Source organism: Mus caroli, unplaced genomic scaffold, assembly GCF_978045245.1.
Source record: "Mus caroli unplaced genomic scaffold, Mus_caroli_1 scaffold_3, whole genome shotgun sequence".
Taxonomy (NCBI): Eukaryota; Metazoa; Chordata; class Mammalia; order Rodentia; family Muridae; genus Mus; species Mus caroli.
Genome location: NW_028227258.1, coordinates 72,833,851 through 72,849,514, shown reverse-complemented (window position 1 = coordinate 72,849,514; position 15,664 = coordinate 72,833,851). Strand labels below are relative to the sequence as shown.

At 50.4% G+C, this 15,664-nt stretch overlaps 1 protein-coding gene across 3 annotated transcripts; it reads left to right on the top strand.

The window, feature by feature from the left end:
• Positions 1-5,407: 5,407 nt before the first annotated feature.
• Pklr (pyruvate kinase L/R) lies at positions 5,408-15,558 on the top strand. 3 transcript variants are annotated; one of them, XM_029475304.2, is made up of 11 exons: positions 5,408-5,507; positions 6,424-6,606; positions 10,533-10,624; positions 10,730-10,861; positions 10,987-11,173; positions 11,430-11,700; positions 11,816-11,966; positions 12,186-12,338; positions 12,434-12,600; positions 14,026-14,207; positions 14,667-15,558. In XM_029475304.2, the coding sequence occupies exons 1-11, from the start codon at positions 5,408-5,410 to the stop codon at positions 14,771-14,773; spliced, it is 1,725 nt and encodes a 574-aa protein (XP_029331164.1). In that variant the 3' UTR covers positions 14,774-15,558. The 3 variants fall into 3 exon arrangements, with proteins under 3 accessions (XP_029331164.1, XP_021013043.1, XP_021013042.1); XM_021157384.3 differs by lacking the exon at positions 5,408-5,507 and adding an exon at positions 5,795-5,843; XM_021157383.3 differs by lacking the exon at positions 5,408-5,507 and adding an exon at positions 5,852-5,862.
• Positions 15,559-15,664: the final 106 nt, after the last annotated feature.

Genomic DNA, 15,664 nt, shown 5'->3' with positions numbered 1-15,664 from the left:
GTTGCTCCAACTGCTCCTCAAGGTCCTGAAGCTGGGGCTCATTCAATTCAGCTTCACTCTCAGCTGTGACATGGTCTAGCCTCTTCCCAACTGTGGCCTGAACTTCCTGCAACTCCTGTTTGAGAAGCACTAGACAGACAACTTCAAAGACCACACTGAATACGCAGAAAGGCCCGATGATCCCCTTTAATGACCCGGTTTCCCAACCTTACATAAGAATTTATTAAGTGAGCTTTAAATCAGTAATGGTGGGCAAATCACACCCGAGACACTGGAACTTGGTAGGTACTGGGGGGTTCACAGCTGGGGCCTCTCACTGTGCGGTGGCACAGGCAGAGTGCCTTAATTTGTCCCAATCTGTTGCTGGGAGCTGGGGAAGTTCTGGGAGAGTCTATGGTCCCTGCTCCATGATGAAAACTTGGAGAGCTGGATCCATTGTCAGCAAAGGATGCAGCAGCAGCAGCAGCCAAATAAGATCCATGCACTGCACCACGCACTGCACCACACTGCACCACACTGCACCACACTGCACCACGCACTGCACCGCACTGCACCACACTGCACCACGCACTGCACCGCACTGCACCACGCACTGCACCACACTGCACCACGCACTGCACCACACTGCACCATGCACTGCGTCACACACTGCATCAAGCACCGCACCATGTACCACACCATATACTGCACTCGGTTTGTTGAGTCTTTTTCCTCCCCCAAGATAGGCTCACCCTGGCAGTCCTGGTATTCACTCTGTAGACCAGGCTAGCCTCAAACTCAGAGATCCAACTCCCTCTGCCTCTTGAGTACTGGGATTAAAGGCATGCACCAGCTTGCCTGGTTAGATTTTTTTAATTACATTTTTAAAATGTGTCTGTGGGGGAGGGGTGCACTGTGCATAGCAGGGTGTGGAAGTCAGAGGACACTTTGTAGACATCAGTTCTCTCCTTTTGGTATGTGGATTTGGGGATCAGGCTCAGGCTTGGAACTGCTTCTAAGCCCTGCATCTTTATACACTGAAGCGTCTCACCAGGGCCATTTTCCATTTTGAGAGAGGCTTGCTAAGCTTCGCAGGCTGGCCTCGAACTCCCTCTGCAGCCTTGGTGGGACTTGGACATGTGATTATTTTTTCCTGCCCTAGCCTTCTAAGTAGCTGAGATGACAGTCCTGCACTAAAAGATAGGGCTTACTGTGTGTTCTAAATTAACTGAATGAAAGAAGAAAATGAAGTCTACTTAAGGGTGCCAGCAAAGCTGACAACCATCTGTAACTCCAGCTCCAGAAGATCCGATGCCCTCTTTTGGCTGGCACCAGGCACCCCCATGGTGCACAGACACATGCAGACAAAACACCCACACACATAAAAGAAATTTAAAGAAAATGGGGGTGGCACAGACGGTGGAAACAAATCTCTAACTCCATTCCAACAGATTCCTGACTTGGGTAATTGAGGGGTACTGTGGGTGGATTTTACGGAGTCCCAGACAAAAACTGAGCTGAGTCCTCCTCACTGCAAACGAGTCCATGGTGGGTTGATAGCTGGGGCAGGAGTGGGGTGGGGGTGGGGAGATGGGAGTCGAGCAAGGGGAAGGGGGGATGGTAGAGTGAAAAGGCCGGTGGTGTTTGTCCTGCTGTGCTTCTGGTGATCTTGTCCTTCGTGTCTGCATGGCCTATTTCTGAGGAGATACACAGGCGACTCAGGAACCCCATCCGGCACCAGAGTGGACCGTGCAGTTCGTGTGCTGCACAAACATCCTCCCAAATACGCAGAAACGCATTTCGAACACACCCAGCCCCCGCGGAGGGAGGAGCGGCTGGGGAGCTTGCAGATCATAGCACCCCGTGCAACCCCCAACTTATCACCCTGAACCCTTCCCCAGGGTTGACTATCTCCGTTCACAGAGGAACCATCTGACGCCTAATCCCCTGCCTTGCCCGACACCACGGCTCTCTAGCGCTCCTCACAGGCGACCGAGGCCCTTGGGCTGATATGCACAGTAAAGCTGTGTTAGAAAAGCTGCGTCCTCCTGGGGCCCGAGGACACAGTTGCACTTGGCTGCTTGGGGTGTGGGGTGTGTGTGCACATAAGTGTGTGATTGCGATGTGCCTGCGTGTGTGTTGTGTGTGGAAAGCAGAGATGGGGTGGGTGAGGAAGAGAGAGAGAGAGAGAGAGAGAGAGAGAGAGAGAGAGAGAGAGAGAGAGGAGAGTGTCCTGGTTCTCAGAAGCTGTGAGTTGCACCCAGAACTGGGGCCCCAAACCTGTGACCTAAAGGTATCAATGATTCCCACATGTGACAACCTCTAGAGAGAATGGAGAACTGATGAGGGGCCCTCCGCTTGCATCTGGGTGAGGAGAGCGCCGAGAAAGGCGATGGAATTCTCGGCCTGACAGGAGGGGTAGGAACTCAGAATCAGAGTAAAACTCAAATAAGGAAAACTATATTGACTAAACTGACAGGCCCGGTGACAGTGCCTGACCGCAGGCATGAGGCTCATGTCCCCAGTCCTTGGAATCTGCCATATCTCTCTACCGATAGTTGTTCTGTATTCTAAGTGCGGACACCCTGGAAACCCCATACTCAATTCCCCCTAGGAACACTGCCTTCCTCCTATCTGACTTTGTTTTTCAACCAGTCTGCAGACTTCTCCTTTCCCTCTATAGATGTCCCTAGGGCCAAGGAACACAGTCTGTTGGTGTCAGGGCAGGCTCAGGCACCGCACTATCTCTGCAGATCCTTTTCAGCCTGGGACTCAGTTCCTCTGGGGAATGAAGTATCCCCTCAAACTAGAGGGATAATTTTGAAAACAAAATTATCAGCAGAGATATGGACAGCAGGACCAGTCAAGTCCAGGGTGTCAGCCAAGGATAGCCTCAGTGAACTCACTACCCCAAAGGCAGGGGTAGTTCTGAGAATCTGGGCAGAGAGTGTCCTCTGGTAGGAGCATGTGCCCCCCAGCTTCCTCCTCATCCAGTCTCCCATGGGTGCCATTCTCCACTGACCAAACTCTGTAGAAGTCAAGGACAAAGCCTTTTGCTCCTTGCCCCAAATCAGAGAAGAAGGGGCCAGAGACAGGGTCTGGAGCAGCCCCAGATGCATGGCACACCTCCTCAGCTCCCTGGGCCCTCCTGGTCATGACAGGAAAGCCAGAGCATATTCAGCTGTCAGCCCTGGATTTTAATGATTAACTGGCACCTCAAACACAGCCCTGTCCAAAGCCTTGAGTTCCGCCATCTTAAACCTACTTCCTCACTTATCTCAATGGGCAACAGGCTCTCCTCTCCTCCCACTTGCTTGGGTTATATCAGGGGCCCCTTGAAAAGCCCTCTGTGCCCTTTCTCCCTTCAGCTCCTCCCTAATCCTTTGGCTCAAGAGAAGGCCCACCTAGACCTGGTTGGCCTTTGTGACTACTGCAGGTCAGAGTCCATGGGAGAATCCACCCAGCCCGAAGCCTTATGTCTCACCTCCCCAGGAAAGCCCTTTGCTCTCCTATCCTAGGAATACAGGGTGTTTCAGAATTAGCTGTCACATCTTCCAAGGTGACCCTCAGAGAAAGATGACTTCCTCCTGTCTCTGTGCCTCGGTGCTGGTTCTGCAAGGGCAGGTAGACGGACATTTGACTCCAGAGCAAAAGAAGTCCCCCTATTACCGCAGGGCCAGCAGGATACCTGCGATGTGCCAGTGTAGCCCAGCTGACCCAGGAGCTGGGCACTGCCTTCTTCTCCATGTTACACTCTAAGCACTGAAAGCCTCTCTTACCAGCACAGCCCCACAGTCATTCTGCTCTGTCTGCCTTTCTCCAAAACACATCTCACAGACTTCTCCCTTCCCCCACAGTGCCACCCAGGCTAGCCTGTCACCTCCCACCCTAGCAACTCCCAAGGCTCACCTGTGTCTCCTGAATCCATGACTGTTTCCATCGGTCAGCTAGAGCTACCTAAGACCTAACTTGAATTGTATTATGTCCCTGGCAGCCATACCAGTGGTTCTTTGCTCAGGCGCCCAGGTTTACCATGGCCACGTCCCCCTAACCAGTTTCCTCTTACACAAAAAGCTTTTCTTCCTCAGAGTTATGGGATGTATGTAACCTACAGGAAACTCTTTCCTCTGCCCCTGCTGGTGCCTTCTCCTCCTTAATAGCTTAAGCAGAATCACATTAAAGAAAGCCTCATCTTATTTAATAGGTGACTAAGATACATCACTGTCCCACCCGCCCACCCTACCCAGTACTATGATCCATGCCTGACACCCCGTACCCAGTTTAAAGCATTTATTTATTTGCTAGTAGTCTGTCGTTTCCCCACACACACTATATTAAAATTCACGGAGGGCGAAGGTTCCATCTTTCTATCTGCTTGTATCCTCCAGGGTTGTCACTGGCCATTGTCATAGTGAGAATGTCATGGAAGCCTTCCCAGAGAATCCCACTGTTCTAGCAACTTTACTGAACTTGAAAGTCACCCAAGAATGGGGTCAGGAGAATCCCCAGTCTAGGGTCATCTGAGATATGGGAAAAAAGTTAGCGCCAGGTGGTCTGTCGGTCGGTCGGGGTAGCTACAGGGAATTTTGCCAGCAGGACTGCAGCTTATGCTCATGGTGGTCAGCAAGGCAAGGTCACTCTCCCCGGTGCCTTGGTAAAGAGTGAGTTGGGTGCGATGTCCCCACGGTGGCTGAAGAACTCCCCTGTGCTCAGGCTTCCTGTGTTTACTAATATGGTTCGTCAACATCAATCTAAGCAAGTTTATCAATTAGTGCCTAGAACTGTTCATAGTTTCATCTTTGGATTCACAGAGGAACAGATGCGAGAAACTGAGATACCCTCTAACTTCTGTCAAAGGGTACCCCTGTGCATGCCTTTAATCCCAGCACTTGGGAGGCAGAGGCCAGCCTGGTCTACAGAGTGAGTTCCAGGACAGCCAGGGCTACACAGAGAAACCCTATCTAGAAAAGAAGAGAAGAGAAGAGAAGAGAAGAGAAGAGAAGAGAAGAGAAGAGAAGAGAAGAGAAGAGAAAAGAAAAGAAAAGAAAAAGTTCCTCCCTTTTTCCCACAATCTAGTCCCCACCTTCAAGCTCTTGCTCTGAGAATATACCTAAGATTCTTGTCACTAAAATACAAAGAGAAAGGGATTGTATCACAGGCGATGAACTAGTCTCTATTGAAGCTGATGGGCCCACAGTATGAATGGACTAAAAAGTGATCAGGAAAAACGGACGACCTAGGGGAAGGGAAGATGTGGGGACTGACAACCGACAGCCCTCAAGAAGGGACTCTGTGTGGGGATGGGGCTGCCGACTGGGTGTGCCTCTTTTCTATTCTCTGGCTCCTGCAGATAAGACCAGCAGTTACGGTACACTCTCCTCCCAGTCTGTGGTTCTTGCAGCCAGCCCCAGTCCCACACTTTGGAAGCATGTCTGTCCAAGAGAACGCGCTACCCCAGCAGCTCTGGCCCTGGATCTTTAGGTCCCAAAAAGACTTAGCAAAGTCTGCTTTAAGTGGGGCTCCAGGAGGTAAGAAGAGGAAGGGAAGCCACTGAACAGAGAGGAGAATTAGGGTAGAATCAGTGTTGGGGGTGGAGGCCTTGCGGGAAGGATGCCCACTACAGCCTCTGTTAAATTTGATTTGAGCCTTTGATCCAGGCTCTGCAGACAGGCCAAAGGGGATCCAGCAGCATGGACGCCACGGGGCACTCCCGTGGTTCCTGGACTCTGGCCCTCAGTGTACAAGGCTTCCATTGGCAAGAGAGATGCTAGCTGGTTATACTTTAACCAGGACTGATCTCGTCTGTGCCAGGCCCCATCCCACTGTCAAAGGCAGAGTATAAAGCAGACCCACAGACACAGCAGGTACGCAACAGTATGGAAGGTGCTGGGTCAAGCTACGGGGTTTCCCCCTAAGGGGGCAGACAGGGGATGGAGCCGCACTGTATAGATGGAGGGAACTTGGAGGGGGAGGGGAGTGGGGAAGCCAGAGAGTTGCCTGGAACTGGAAGGAAGTAAACAAGGAAAAGTAACAGAGAGGTTCCCTAGAGAATGAGATGCCGGCTCGAGGGAGGCTTCTGGGGGTGTTGAGGCTGAGTGGTCTGCAGGGGGCGGGGTGGGGGAGGGTCTTGGTAGCTGGGATAGTTAGGACTCAGCTTTGAGCTAGACCTAGATTTGAATCATCTTCCTTGGAAGATGCCCTTTTCTTAGACAGTGCATTTTCTCTCTCCGTCTTTTTCCTTCCTTGTAAAGTTGGGATAGAGCACGCCTAACAGCCTGCTCCACAGAACCCTGGAGACTAAACATAGTAATGTGTGACACTCAGATTGAAGGAAGGCCTCCTCACACAGACCGGAGGGCTGAATAGACACAGGGTGAACTGGCAGGAAGCACATGGGGGATAGGCGATTGTCTGTGCAGGATCCTGAGTCCCCATCTACCGCAGGGCCAGCAGGATACCTGCGACGTGCCAGTGTGGCCCAGCTGACCCAGGAGCTGGGCACTGCCTTCTTCCAGCAGCAGCAACTGCCCGCAGCTATGGCGGACACCTTCCTGGAACACCTCTGCCTTCTGGATATCGACTCAGAGCCTGTGGCCGCTCGGAGCACCAGCATCATTGCCACCATCGGTAAGACCACCCAGCCCTGGGCCGCCACACCGGGCTGCCCGCATGGTTCTGGTGTCTCCTTACTGTGCTATCTTTGCCATGGTCATTCATTCAACAAATATTTGTGAGATTTGCAGGTGGTGGTGGTGTTGCGGGTGGTTTTTGTTGTTGTTGTTGTATTTGTTTCTTCTTCTTCTTCTTTTCTTTTTTTTTTTTTTTTTTTTTCTGAGACAGAGTCTTTTTATGTTGTAGCTCTGGCTGTTGGGCAGGCAGGTCTCAAACTCAGAAATCCACCTACCTTTGCCTCTTGAGAGCTGGGTCGGGTTAAAGGCATGCGCCACCTTGCTCCACTTGAGGCTGGGTCTTTAAGACAGGGTCTCGGGTAGCCTTGAATAGTTTCAAGCTTATTATGTAGCCCATATTATATTGTATTAGCCTAATGAGATCATAAGTATGTGATACCACACCCAGTTTAACAAATGCTTGTTGAGCCAAGTAGCGGTGGCGAACACCTTTAATCCCAGCACTTGGGAGGCAGAGGCAGGAAGATTTCTGAGTTCCAGGCCAGCCTGGTCTACAAAGTGAGTTCCAGGACAGCTAGGGCTATACAGAGAAACCCTGTCTCGAAAAACCAATAAATAAATAAATAAATAAATAAATAAATAAATAAATAAAAAGCTACTTCAGTATGTTAGAAAGTCATGAGTAAAGAAAAGGTAGTCAGGAATATGAAGGATGAGAGCTAGAGGAAGACTGTGGTCCTAACCGGGGACCAGGGCAGCTAGGGGAAAGGATGGGAATGACGATGCTGCACCCCCACCCCCACCCCTGTAACACTCTGAATGCCTAGGAAGGAGGATCACTAAGAAAGTGAGGCCGGCTGGGGTTACAACGTAAAATCCTGTCTCAAAAACAATGACAACCAAATCACAAAAATGCAACTGGGGAACTAGCCAGTTGGTAGAGGGTTTCCCTTCCCCGAATGAAGCTTCAGCCATCATAAAAAGCTGGTCTGGTCTGGAACACGCCTGTAGTCCCAGCATTGGGCAGTGCAGGCAGGAGAGCCAGAGGTTCAGGGTCATCTTCAGCTATTATCAAGTCTGAGGTCAGTCTAGGCTACATGACACTCTGAAAATAAAATTAAATAAAATAAACAAACAAACAAATAAATGGAGGTGGAAGAGAAGGAGGAAGAGGAGAAAACAAAAAAGACAGCAAGAAAGGGGGAGCAAGAAGGGCTCTGTGGATACCTGGAGGAAGAGAAGTCCAGGCAAAGGGAAGACAACGCCCAGATCCAAAGGAAGCCTGGAGGAGCTGAAGAGACTGGGGGCGGAGAAGACTAGGAGGGGTGGGGCTGAGGTTGGATTCAAGGTCCTGAGAGGTCCACATCTGTAGCTTTCTTTGTATTTCCTTCTTTCTTCCTTTCTTTCCTAAGATATTTATTTATTTACTTATTTATTTATTTATTTATTTATTTATTTATTTATTTATTTATTATAAATAAGTACACTTAGCTGTCTTCAGGCACCAGAAGAGGGCATCAGATCTCATTACGGGTGGTTGTGAGCCACCATGTGGTTGCTGGGATTTGAACTCGGACCTCCGGAAGAGCAGTCGGGTGCTCTTACCCACTGAGCCATCTCACCTGCCCCTTTCTTTGTATTACTTATTTTGATACAATCTCACTGGATCGCCCTGGCTGGCCTTGACTCCCTCTCTACCTGTGACCTTACAGTCAACCTGCCTCAGCCTCCCTGACGAGGTTACAGCCTTGTCCCACTATACCTGCTTGCTCTGGCTTTTCTTTTCTTTTTGGCTTTTCAGCTTGTTGATGGAGGGTCTCTTGTCCTGTATCCCAGGTTAGACTCTTCTGCCTCAGTTCCCCATTGCTGAGGTGGCAGATGAGCGTGAGGGGCTGAATGAGGGCGAGGGCAGGGCTCAGTTTCTCTAGTGTGGAAATTACAGGCACGAGCCTGATTCCTATTCATTCATTCACTCATTCATTCACTTATTTAAGACAGGATTTCTCCATGTAGCCTTGGCTGTCCCGGAACTCACTCTGTAGACTAGGCTGGCCTTGCACTCAGAGATTTGCATGCCTCAGTCTCCCGAGTACTGGGATTAAAGGTGTGTGACACCACCGCCCAGCTATTGATTCCTATTTTATACCTCCACCACTCTCCTGACCTTTGTTCTCCTTGGATGTTGAACGTGTGACTCACATGCAGTCTATCAACGCATCAGGAAATTCCCATGGCTCCACCTTCAAACAAAGCATTTAGAATGATCCACTTCTTTCCACCCCAGCCACTGTCATCTGAGATCTGAAGATTGTTGTAAATTTGAGGTCAACATGGGCTAAACAGAGACCCTGTCTCAAAAATAAATAAGAAGAAGGAAAGGTGTCATCTGCACACAGATGGCCTTGCAAGTATAAGGACAGTCGGGATCATGGAGGAGTAAAGGTAGAAATAATGAGAGCTGAGGACCAAACAGACACACACCACAACACACCAAATACACACATACACACATATACCACACATGCACACACATACACCATATACATACACCACACATATCACTCACAGATTACAAACATGTGCCACACATACACATATCCTGCACACACACTATACACATATATACCACACATATACAGCACACATACCACTCACACATCACATACATATATCACACATACACCATACACACACACCACACACACATATACCATACACACACACCACTCACATATCACACACATATATCACACATACACCATACACACACACCACTCACACACACACATATATCACACATACACCATACACACACACCACACACATATCACACACACACATATACTATACACACACACCACACACACACATATACCATACACACACACCACACACACACATATACCATACACACACACCACTCACATATCACACACACATATACTATACACACACACCACACACACACATACACCATACACACACCACTCACATATCACACACACACATATACCATACACACACACCACTCACATATCACACACATATATCACACATACACCATACACACACACCACTCACACACACACATATATCACACATACACCATACACACACACCACTCACATATCACACACACACATATACTATACACACACACACCACTCACACACACACACCCCAAGGAGAAAGAGGGCGGCTATGTAGCTCAGTTGATAGAATACTTGCCTAGTGTGCATGAAGCCCTGTGCTCAGGCCCTAGCGCTACATAAATTTAGCATAGTAGAGCACACCCTTAACCCCAGCGCAGGGAAGGTGAGGACAGGAGAACCAAGCCCAAGGTTATCCTCAGAAGCAGAGCAAATCCAAGGCTAGCCTGGGTTACAGGAGACCCTGTCTCAGAAGGAAGAATAGATGGGAAGAAGGGTGGAGAATAAGTAAAGGATGGTGTAGCTCAGCGCTGGACACTGACTGTCTCCAGTGGCCCTGGCCTCCATTTCCCGAGCAGCAGAAAAGGAAGCTGGGAATGAAGAGGGAGAGGAGTGCCATCAAGCTCTGCTGCTGCCATTGCCGCTGCTGAAGATCCATGAGGCTGGGGACTGAGACAGATCTCAGCTCTGTCAGGGAGACCCCTCAGCTGTCAAAGTGCCTCACGCTCTGACCCTTCACAGCCTACAGTAACCTCCACAGTGTGGCACTTAATATCAGGTCACTTGCTAACAAAGGTGCCTAAGGCCTGGCTGAGATTAGACACCCCACAAACTGCCTCCTCAAGGGTGTGTATACTGGTCGGAGTGGGCAAAACGCATTTGTGAAGTAGAGGAACTTCGAAGGACTCCTGGGTGGGGGGAGTCTCTCCGATGTTGTAGATGGGTTTGGCTGTCAGGTTTGGGAGGACTTTCTTAGTGGGCTCTCTGGTTCCAGGGCCGGCGTCACGCTCTGTGGACCGCCTCAAGGAGATGATCAAGGCAGGGATGAACATTGCAAGACTCAACTTCTCCCATGGCTCCCATGAGGTGTGGGGAAGTCGTGGAGGGCGGAGCTGGAGAATGCCCCAGGTCCTGTCCGCTTTGCCTTATAATCCTGGTTTTGTGTTCTCGCTCTCTCTCTCTCACTGCTAGTACCATGCAGAGTCCATCGCCAACATCCGGGAGGCGGCTGAGAGCTTTGCAACCTCCCCACTCAGCTACAGACCCGTGGCCATCGCCCTGGACACCAAGGGTCCCGAGATACGCACTGGAGTCCTGCAGGGGGTGAGAAGCAAGCCTCTGTCTGGGGCCTGGAGGAGTGTGAGAGCCCTGGAGAGGGAGAGAGGGTCAGCACTGCTCAGGGCCCAGCTGTGAAACTCAGGCCTCTCTGCCCACCCCACCCCCTCCAGGGTCCAGAGTCGGAGGTGGAAATTGTGAAGGGTTCACAGGTGCTGGTGACTGTGGATCCGAAGTTCCGGACAAGGGGCGATGCAAAGACAGTGTGGGTGGACTACCACAATATCACCCAGGTCGTTGCAGTGGGGGGCCGCATCTACATTGACGACGGGCTCATCTCCTTAGTGGTGCGGAAAATTGGTACAGAAATGCTTTCTGATCTTATGAGGCGCCCCCAAAATGGGGCACTTTCTCTTCCTTTGGGTTTCTATGTTCCGTCTGCTCTAGACCACCCACACCTTCCCCTAGCAGTGTCTGCTTCCCCACCTGGCCTAGTGGACCCTGCTGCCATCCTGGGTTGGGGCTGGGCATTTGAGGATCCAAGCTTAAGAGCTCCCTCGGCCATGCCTATATCCCGGCTCAGTCTTGGCAGACACTGGCTCTTCTATACCTGCAGGCCCAGAGGGACTGGTGACCGAAGTGGAACACGGTGGTTTCTTGGGCAACAGGAAGGGTGTGAACTTGCCAAATGCCGAGGTGGACCTGCCTGGGCTGTCTGAGCAAGATCTTTTGGATCTGCGCTTCGGGGTGGAGCATAATGTGGACATCATCTTTGCCTCCTTTGTACGGAAAGCCAGTGATGTGGTGGCAGTCCGGGATGCCCTGGGGCCAGAAGGACGGGGCATCAAAATTATCAGCAAAATCGAGAACCATGAAGGCGTGAAGAAGTGAGGCTTGGTCCTTGGTCTCGTCAGCCCTCTCCCTTCCTTTGCCCCTCTTGTGCATGCTATTTCCCCGGCATCTCCTGACTCTGCCTTAGCCTGGATTCCTCCAACCACCCAGGTTTGATGAGATCCTAGAAGTGAGCGATGGCATCATGGTGGCTCGGGGTGACCTAGGCATTGAGATCCCAGCAGAGAAGGTTTTCTTGGCTCAGAAGATGATGATTGGACGCTGCAACCTGGCTGGCAAGCCTGTCGTTTGTGCCACACAGGTCTGGAGTGAACCCTTGGGCTAGGCTTTAGAGGTGCTGAGTAACCTTAGATCCATATGATACTGTCTGTTGTCTGGTTACAAATGATGATGACATGAACTTCCAGGGTCTCAGTGTAACCCTGGCAATCTAAGAGTGCAGGTGTTAGAGAAATAGCATGGGCAGGGTCCCCAATCAGAATGAGACTTCTACAGCTTTGCCATCCATTGTGTCATTCAGATGCTGGAAAGCATGATCACTAAGGCTCGACCAACTCGAGCGGAGACAAGCGATGTGGCCAATGCTGTGTTGGATGGGGCTGACTGTATCATGCTGTCTGGAGAGACTGCCAAAGGCAGTTTCCCCGTGGAGGCTGTAAAGATGCAACATGCGGTAGGAACTCAGTCCTGAAAAGCTGATGGGCCAGGAACACAGACCCCTCTGGGACCCCATTGACTCTTCTCAACCTGACCTACTGGTGCCTGCAGATTGCCCGGGAGGCAGAGGCCGCTGTGTACCACCGCCAGTTGTTTGAGGAGCTACGCCGGGCAGCGCCGCTGAGCCGTGACCCAACCGAGGTCACTGCAATTGGAGCCGTGGAGGCTTCCTTCAAGTGCTGTGCCGCAGCCATCATTGTGCTGACCAAGACTGGCCGGTGAGAAACGTATTGGAAACAGGGCTTTGGGCAGGGGCGGCTGATACCATGGGTGATTTTTAAAAAGTATTGCTTTAGGGCAAGAAAAGGGATAGCTATGGACTCTAGAGGCCAGCAGAGGTGGCTCTTGAGTACTCTAGAACCAGAGCCCGTGAGCTCCAGGGACCTGGCTGGTGATAACCTAAGCACGGTTGCCTTAGGCGTTTGAAGAACTGGAACTGAGAAGTCTTCAGTAGGCTGAGGTGTTGCTGAAGAGCCCTGTAAGCCCGAGAGCTGAGGATTTTTCTCTCAAATTTAGCAGTGAGACCCTAAGTAACTCTCAGGGGCCTCACAAGCCACTTCTGGCTCCATGGGTCTGTGTGAGTTTTCCATCTGTCACCCCTCCACCCCCACCCCCATGGGGTTGTGCAGGTTAACAAAAGATGTTAAGTGGTTAAGTGACATATGGAGGTTGGGTATGATACAAACATAACACCTTCTAGACAGTTTTACCCTTTTTTGTTATGTGTTTGATAGGGTCGCATTAGTCCTGGCTGGCCTGAAACTTACTTTGTAGCTGAAGTAGCCTTTGAACTTAACCTTCAGCCTCTACCCCAAGGGCTGGGGTTGTGGGCATGTGTCACCATGGCTAGCTGGTTTTACATTTCTTTCTAATTTTTTAGAGGGTTTGTTATTATTTCTATGTGTGTGTGTACGATGCTAAGGTCAGAAGTGGATGTTGGACCCTCTGGAGCTGGAGTTACAGGCAGTTGGTTGTGAGCGATTTGATGTGGATGCTCGGAACCAACTCAGGTCCTCTGAAACAGCACTAAGAGCTCTTAAGGAGCCAGGCGTGGTGGCCACGCCTTTAATCCCAGCACTCCGGAGGCAGAGGCAGGTGGATTTCTGAGTTTGAGACCAGCCTGGTCTACAAAATGAGTTCCAGGACAGCCAGGGCTATACAGAGAAAGAAACCCTGTCTCTAAAAATCAAAAGAGAGAGAGAGAGAGAGAGAGAGAGAGAGAGAGAGAGAGAGAGAGAGAGCTCTTAAGGACTGAGCCATCTCTCTAGCCCAGGTTTTACACTTATCTTTTAAATATTATTTTTAATATGGATTGACATTTTGCCTGTTTGTATGTCTGAGCACCATTTGCATGTCCGGTGCCGGTGAAGACCAGAAGAGGGTGTTAGGACCCCTGAAACTGGACTTAAAAGCCATTGTTAGCTGCTGTACTGGTGTTGAAAACTTAACCCAGCATGGGCTCTTAGTGGCTGAGCCATCTCTACAACATGGTAGTTATTCTGAATACTTAGTGAAAAAGGCAGAGATCAGAGAAGTATAACTTACCCAGGGCCACATGGTTTGTCAGTGACACCTGGAACCATAATTCAAACTCTTGTTTCTTGGGTCAACACTCTTGAGCTAACCCTCTCTCCCTCATACAGCTCAGCTCAGCTTCTGTCTCGCTACCGACCTCGGGCTGCTGTCATTGCTGTGACTCGTTCTGCCCAGGCCGCCAGACAGGTCCACCTGTCCCGAGGAGTCTTCCCCTTGCTCTACCGTGAGCCTCCAGAGGCTGTCTGGGCAGATGATGTGGACCGAAGGGTCCAATTTGGCATTGAAAGTGGTGAGCCTTGCCCTCTCCTCCCCAGCCTGTCTTCCTGCCCTGACTCAAAAGTTCTGCCTGTCCTCACTGGTCCAAGAGTTTTCTAGGAGTCACTAAGATGGGCGTGTCTTGGACTCTAAGCAGGGGGGTAAGCTGAGAGGAAAGGAATGAAAACAGGACCCCTGAGAAATCGCTGCTGTGTCCACCACAACCTAGTAGGACAAGGAGCAAGAAGAGGTGGGAGGACAAAGCCAGGAGAGCTGGAACTAAATTTATAGTTGTCATGGCCACATCTGTCCTTGTCCCGCATAGGTGCAGAGGCTTAATGCTTAAAAACAGTATAGCACATTCCCTCCACACACATCCTCTCAAACCACTGCCTCAGTTTCCTTCTCACCTATTGGGTAGGTGGCCTTGAGGTGGTGGAGGGTAATGGCTGAACCTAGGTTCTTCAATGACTGTCACCTTTTCCTCCACCAGGAAAGCTTCGTGGCTTCCTCCGAGTTGGTGATCTGGTGATTGTGGTGACAGGCTGGCGACCTGGCTCTGGCTATACCAACATTATGCGGGTGCTGACCATATCCTGAAACGCCTCTCCCCTTTCTGACCTAGTTGCACCCCATTTCTTTCAACCCACACCCCTCCCATAGTCCCACATCTGCCATCTAGCCCCATTCTGGTGCTTCACACAGGCCCTGAATGTCTGCGTCCAATTACGCACAGGCCACCCAGCAGCATCAGTTGTATATCCCTGTCTCAATCCGCTCAGCTGGACTCTAAGATGCCCTGAGCCTTTAATCCCAGCCCAGCTGGTTAATTCGATTCCTCCTGGGTCCTGATAATTAGAATGGGGGAGTAGAAACTGGGTAAACTTATCCAAATTCCATAGAACCATTATTTTAAAACACTCTGTCCTCGGATATAGCCCTCATGACCTCTAGTTCTCTAGCAAAGTGTCACCTCCTGATGGCCTCAAGTCAGGGTAGAATACTCCTTCAAGGAGCACAGCTCCACACTTTAGGGAAGATTGGGGTAGATGGGTACTGGAGAGAACTAAGCCAAACTGGCTTTTTTTTTTTTTTTTTTTTCCTGATACAAGGTCTCATTGTATAGCTCTGACTGGCCCCAGACTCCTAGAAATCCTCCTGCCTGACCCTCCTGAGGGTAAGGACTGCAGGCATGAGTGACCAGCTGGACTTTAAGTAGTCTTATTTTCTTACTGACGCCACAAACCATGGAGCCGAGCTTACGAGCCACTAATCTGGCTGTTCTCCTGCCCACTGATCTGCTGGGTCAGATGAAATTCTTCCACAACCACTTTGTCCCCACAATCAGATCAGAAGCAAAAATGAATCTTTTCTTTTAAACCCAACTGTTTAGGTGCAATTATAAAAAAAAAAACTCCCACAGGCAAAGAATCCTAGAATCTCCCACCCAAAGAGATGTGTGATCCTGGCCCCACCTGTCCATGCTACAGG

Bases quoted from the DNA above. Each gene is read 5' to 3' on its own strand.
- Pklr (XM_029475304.2), top strand. From the start codon at position 5,408: ATGTCTGTCCAAGAGAACGCGCTACCCCAGCAGCTCTGGCCCTGGATC. The intron at 11,967-12,185 runs GTCTGGAGTGAA...TGTGTCATTCAG, and splicing joins CTGTCGTTTGTGCCACACAG to ATGCTGGAAAGCATGATCAC. The intron at 12,339-12,433 runs GTAGGAACTCAG...TGGTGCCTGCAG, and splicing joins CTGTAAAGATGCAACATGCG to ATTGCCCGGGAGGCAGAGGC.